The following is a 4465-nucleotide window of genomic DNA, read 5'->3' on the forward strand; positions in this document are numbered from 1 at the left end:
TCGACGTCGACGGTGACCTCCAGCCTTAGCTCGACGAGCAACAGCGGTGGTGCCAGACATCTCCACCGATATCGTCGTGATCCATATCCATCTCTAGCAGTGACTGCCTAGAGACTTAGTAAGTTAAACTAAGTTACTGAGATTAACAAATTAAGTACATTTCGTACATGTTTGAATCACATTATCTATCTTTTCTTTCTAATTAAGTTTGATACGAAGTGAAATTAATTATATTTGTGAATCACCTGAGGTCGTTATTTATTTGTGGCTATGGTATGTTTCCACTGTCCTATTTGTCCCCTAGTTCAGGTAGAATTCACCATGTTCTAACTCTGGGTGGACTTGCAATATAAGTGCAACCGATCTAGATGGTACAAGTGCACAAGATTATTATCAGCATAACAAATCAACAACGCATACACGCATGGAGCTAAAGATTATGGACATACAGGTTGCATTGAGTACGTACAGAAGTCTGGAGACGTATCTTTTTTTTTTCATTTTCCATTTCTCAAAAATTAATTGGTGCTTGCCTTAACACCTTATTATTAGATTTGTAGGACTGATCTAACACCATATGCCATTACGCATATAATTGACTATTTCTGACTGCAGCTTGTCTTATTGTTGAAAAGGAAAGGAGGGTTAGTTGTAGGATAGTAGATAATCAGCTATGATGTTTTAACTATACTTTTTTTTTTAATGTTCAAAAAAAACTATACTTTTTTTCAGCGCAATATGGGAACCAGCTTGATCAAACCCATCTAATGATTTTGTTTTAAGTAGGAATATTTTTATTATAATCTCTTCTTGATTGAGAGAGATTATAGAATATAAAGGCATCCATGTGGCACCCTGAACTTTAAAGTGAGCTTTTTTGGAATGAGAGTTGCTACACAATATCAAATGTGACATAGTATAACAGTTCATGTCCTGAGCAGAGCAAGATAATCTGGATGATAAATACAGAACAGAGCAAGCATGGTATCTTTTTTTTTTCTTAATTTTTTTGTCAAAGAGAACTTGAATAAACTCTAGTTCAACATTGTTTTCTTAACCTTTTCCATATTTATACTCCTGTTTGTCTCTCGTTTTTTGCATTGAGAATGGAGCAACTCTGGCGGCAGTATATGCAGTCAAACAAATTAATGGGAAAAAAAAGAGAAGTACATGAAAGGAACTGATTTTGTGTGACTTACCCAGAAGCGCGTGAGAAAAGGGAAAAGCATCACAAATCATGCATGAACTTTTAGTTGTATACTTGTATATAAAGTGTAAAATGGAGCCGTTAAAAGTAGCACCACATAAATGTCATCTGCTATCACCAAACCGTGTCCTTCGCATCTTGCTCCTCAATTTTCATGATGATGAACTAGACTAAATTAGCTGTTAGCGTGATTTGGTAATGAGAAATTGGAGGAAAACTAATTAAATAAAGTTGTCATGCAAAATCATAAAATTATTTTAGAGAGAAAATTTCACACAAGTAGTAATCTATACTGGTTAAGTCAAATGCATATATGTTCATGTTAAGTCAAATGCATATACGTCCATGCATTGATGAATTTACATTCTCGCTAACTGCCCAGAGACTTAGTTAAGACAGAACCAACCACATTCATACATGTTTAAATCATATTAATTTTATATCCCGTGAGCTAATTTAGGTATAAGAAGTAAATCATATTATTCTATATGCCGTGAGCTAATTTATGTATAAGAATCAAAATCAATTATATTTATTTGTTTGTTACATAGACCAAGTTAGAGATGTTAATAAGTGTGTGTCCCAATAGCAAAGATAATCGATTCCACGTTACGGGCCTAGGTCGCCTCTACCTCGGACATAATGTCAACTTCTGGATATAGTTCTTTGCCTCTGTTGCCCTCATCGCCGCCAGCGTGCTAACTAAATGAAATCATCGCCACCAGCGTGCTAGCTAGGGGTCCAAATGAAATTCACCATGTTTGTAGCTTCTGCAGGCTACATACTGCAAGCCCAAGGTTACATCTTAGGAAACTTAGACCATGGAAAATGCATTTATAATTTTTTAGATCTTTAGGACATGCATATGTACGAGCATTATATGCATTAGGAAGAAGGGGTAATTGTCTACACATGTATTTTAGATTTGTAGGTGATTGTAAAGATTATTCTCCCCAAAAGAAAATATTGTGTTTAATCTGCAAACTAAGGGAGTTAAGGTAGCGAAAATAATGAGTTGTGTTTGCGCTGCAAACTAAGAGAGTTGTAGCTAGCTAGCACAGTAGCACAGTACATAGTACCTTCTCATAAATCCTAATAATTATATATCTCTACTATTATAAAAATTGAAGATGTTTTGCCGGTATTTTAGTACGTCATCCGTATTTGAGTTGGTTTTTAAGTTCATTCGCTTTTGGAAATACATATCCGTGTTTGAGTTGGATTTTAAGTTCGTTTGCTTTTAAAAATACAAAAGGGGTCATATAAGGAATCTCTTTAACAAAACTCGCATGCTAAATTGAGATGGAAGTCGGACTTCTAAATGCAGCTAATAATTTTCTAAAAAATATCCAAGCGAATTCCCACAGTGAATTTCATTATAGCTAAACCACACAAATATAATAAGATTAAAATAGCATTCACCACCCGTTGCAACGCACGGTCATTTTTTTTTAGTAATTATATAATTTAAAAGAAAAATGTTGAGAATAAATCTAGCATTCATACATTGCTATATTATACAATTACATCTCCAAACTACAAAAGAGTCCCTTGCCATTTACAAACACCCCCCTAAATTTCACACAAATCCTCACAACTATGCCAAGCCCTAACTACATCACCTAGCTCCATTCTCAGCTGCTCCCACCCAAACCCCTTCACCTCGCCGTCGCCGCCGTCGACGTCGCCGGCGGCGACCTCCAGCCTCAGCTCGACGAGCAACAGCGGCGGCGCCACCTCCGACATCTCCACCGACATCGCGGCGATCCCCGACGACAGCCGCCCCCCCGCCAGCGGCAAGCACTCCACCCCTTTCTTCCCCACCACCACCACGTACCCGAGCTTCCCGCCGGCGAGGCCGAGCTGCTCCAGCGTCTTCTCCGGCGACGCCGTCGTCGTGAACCGCTTCTCCCTTAGGCTCTTGTCGTGTTCGCCGAACAGCCCGGACAGGTCGAGCCCGGGAGACATGGAGATGATGTCGAACGCGTTCAGCGGCGGCGGCGGCGCCGCCTGGAACGCCACGGCGCGCTCTGGCTCGCCGTTGAGGAGGCCGTCGAGCTGGGAGTCGACGCTGAGCGAGCGCTTGAACCACGGGTGGTGCGCCGCCAGCGACTCGACGGCGACGCGGGTGTCCGGGTTCGGGTCGAGCAGGCGGCTCACCAGGCGGCGCGCCGGCTGGGACACCCACCGCGGGAGCTCGTACTCGCGGCGGTGCGCCTTCCGGCACATGTCGGCGATGTTGGAGTCGTCGAAGGGGAGGTGGCCGGCGAGGAGGACGAAGAGGATGACGCCGCACGACCACGCGTCGGCCTTGGCGCCGTCGTAGGCCCTGCGGCGGAGCACCTCGGGCGCCGCGTACGCCGGCGTGCCGCACGCGGTGTGGAGGCGGCCGTCGTCGCGGAGCGTGTCCGGGAGCGCGGCGAGGCCGAAGTCGGAGACCTTGAGGTTGCCGTCGCCGTCGAGGAGGACGTTCTGCGGCTTCACGTCACGGTGCGCCACGCCGCGCGCGTGGCAGTAGGACAGCGCGTCGACGAGCTGGACGAACACCCGGCGCGCGCCGCTCTCGGGCAGGCGCCGCCGCGGCAGCGCCGCCAGCCTCGACAGGAGGTCGCCGCCGGTGGCGAGCTCCATGACGAGGTAGATCCTGGCGCGCGTGGCGAGCACCTCGTGGAGGCGCAGCACGTGCGGGTGGCGCAGCCGCCGCATCGCCGCCACCTCCCGGAGCACGCGCGGCGCCATGCCCGCCGTGCCCATCACCTCCGCCTTGTCGATCACCTTCACCGCCACCGCCTCGCCGCCGGCCACCGCGCGCGCCAGGTACACCTTGGCGAACGTCCCTCGCCCAAGCATCCGCCCAAGCTCATACTTGCCGAGAAGCGGCTCGCCGCCGCCGCCGCCGCCGCTCTTCTTCTTCCTCGCGTCCATGGCAGCCATGGCCATGGACACCAACCACAAACACCTTCAAGATTTGGTGTCTTAGGTTTAGTTTGTTGAATGATGAGTTGTGTGTGTGTGTGTGTGTGTGTGTGTGTGTGTGTGTGTGTTGGGTTTATATGATGGAGGTGAGTTGGCTGTCTTAATTAGTTTGGTTAGTTAATTAACCATCTTAGTTGGGTTAGTTAACCATGGTTAGTGTCATCTTAATTATAATTGGTATAAAGGACACATTGCAACCAATAGAGTGATGCAACATTGGAGTAGTTTCTGGGTGGAGTGATCATGTGTAGGGGGTTTATGTGTACCAAAGGGTGTCGTCTA

General features: G+C 46.3%; 1 protein-coding gene across 1 annotated transcript; it reads right to left on the reverse strand.

Annotated features, from left to right (window-relative positions):
* Positions 1–2653: 2653 nt before the first annotated feature.
* On the reverse strand, positions 2654–4249 carry LOC127756747 (CBL-interacting protein kinase 4). Its single transcript, XM_052282124.1, has one exon. The coding sequence runs from the start codon at positions 4145–4147 to the stop codon at positions 2780–2782; it is 1368 nt and encodes a 455-aa protein (XP_052138084.1). The 5' UTR covers positions 4148–4249; the 3' UTR covers positions 2654–2779.
* Positions 4250–4465: the final 216 nt, after the last annotated feature.

Source organism: Oryza glaberrima, chromosome 12 (assembly GCF_000147395.1).
Source record: "Oryza glaberrima chromosome 12, OglaRS2, whole genome shotgun sequence".
NCBI lineage: Eukaryota > Viridiplantae > Streptophyta > Magnoliopsida > Poales > Poaceae > Oryza > Oryza glaberrima.

What these genes read in the sequence shown, in the direction of transcription:
- LOC127756747 (XM_052282124.1), bottom strand. Translation starts at nt 4,147, where the DNA reads ATGGCCATGGCTGCCATGGACGCGAGGAAGAAGAAGAGCGGCGGCGGC.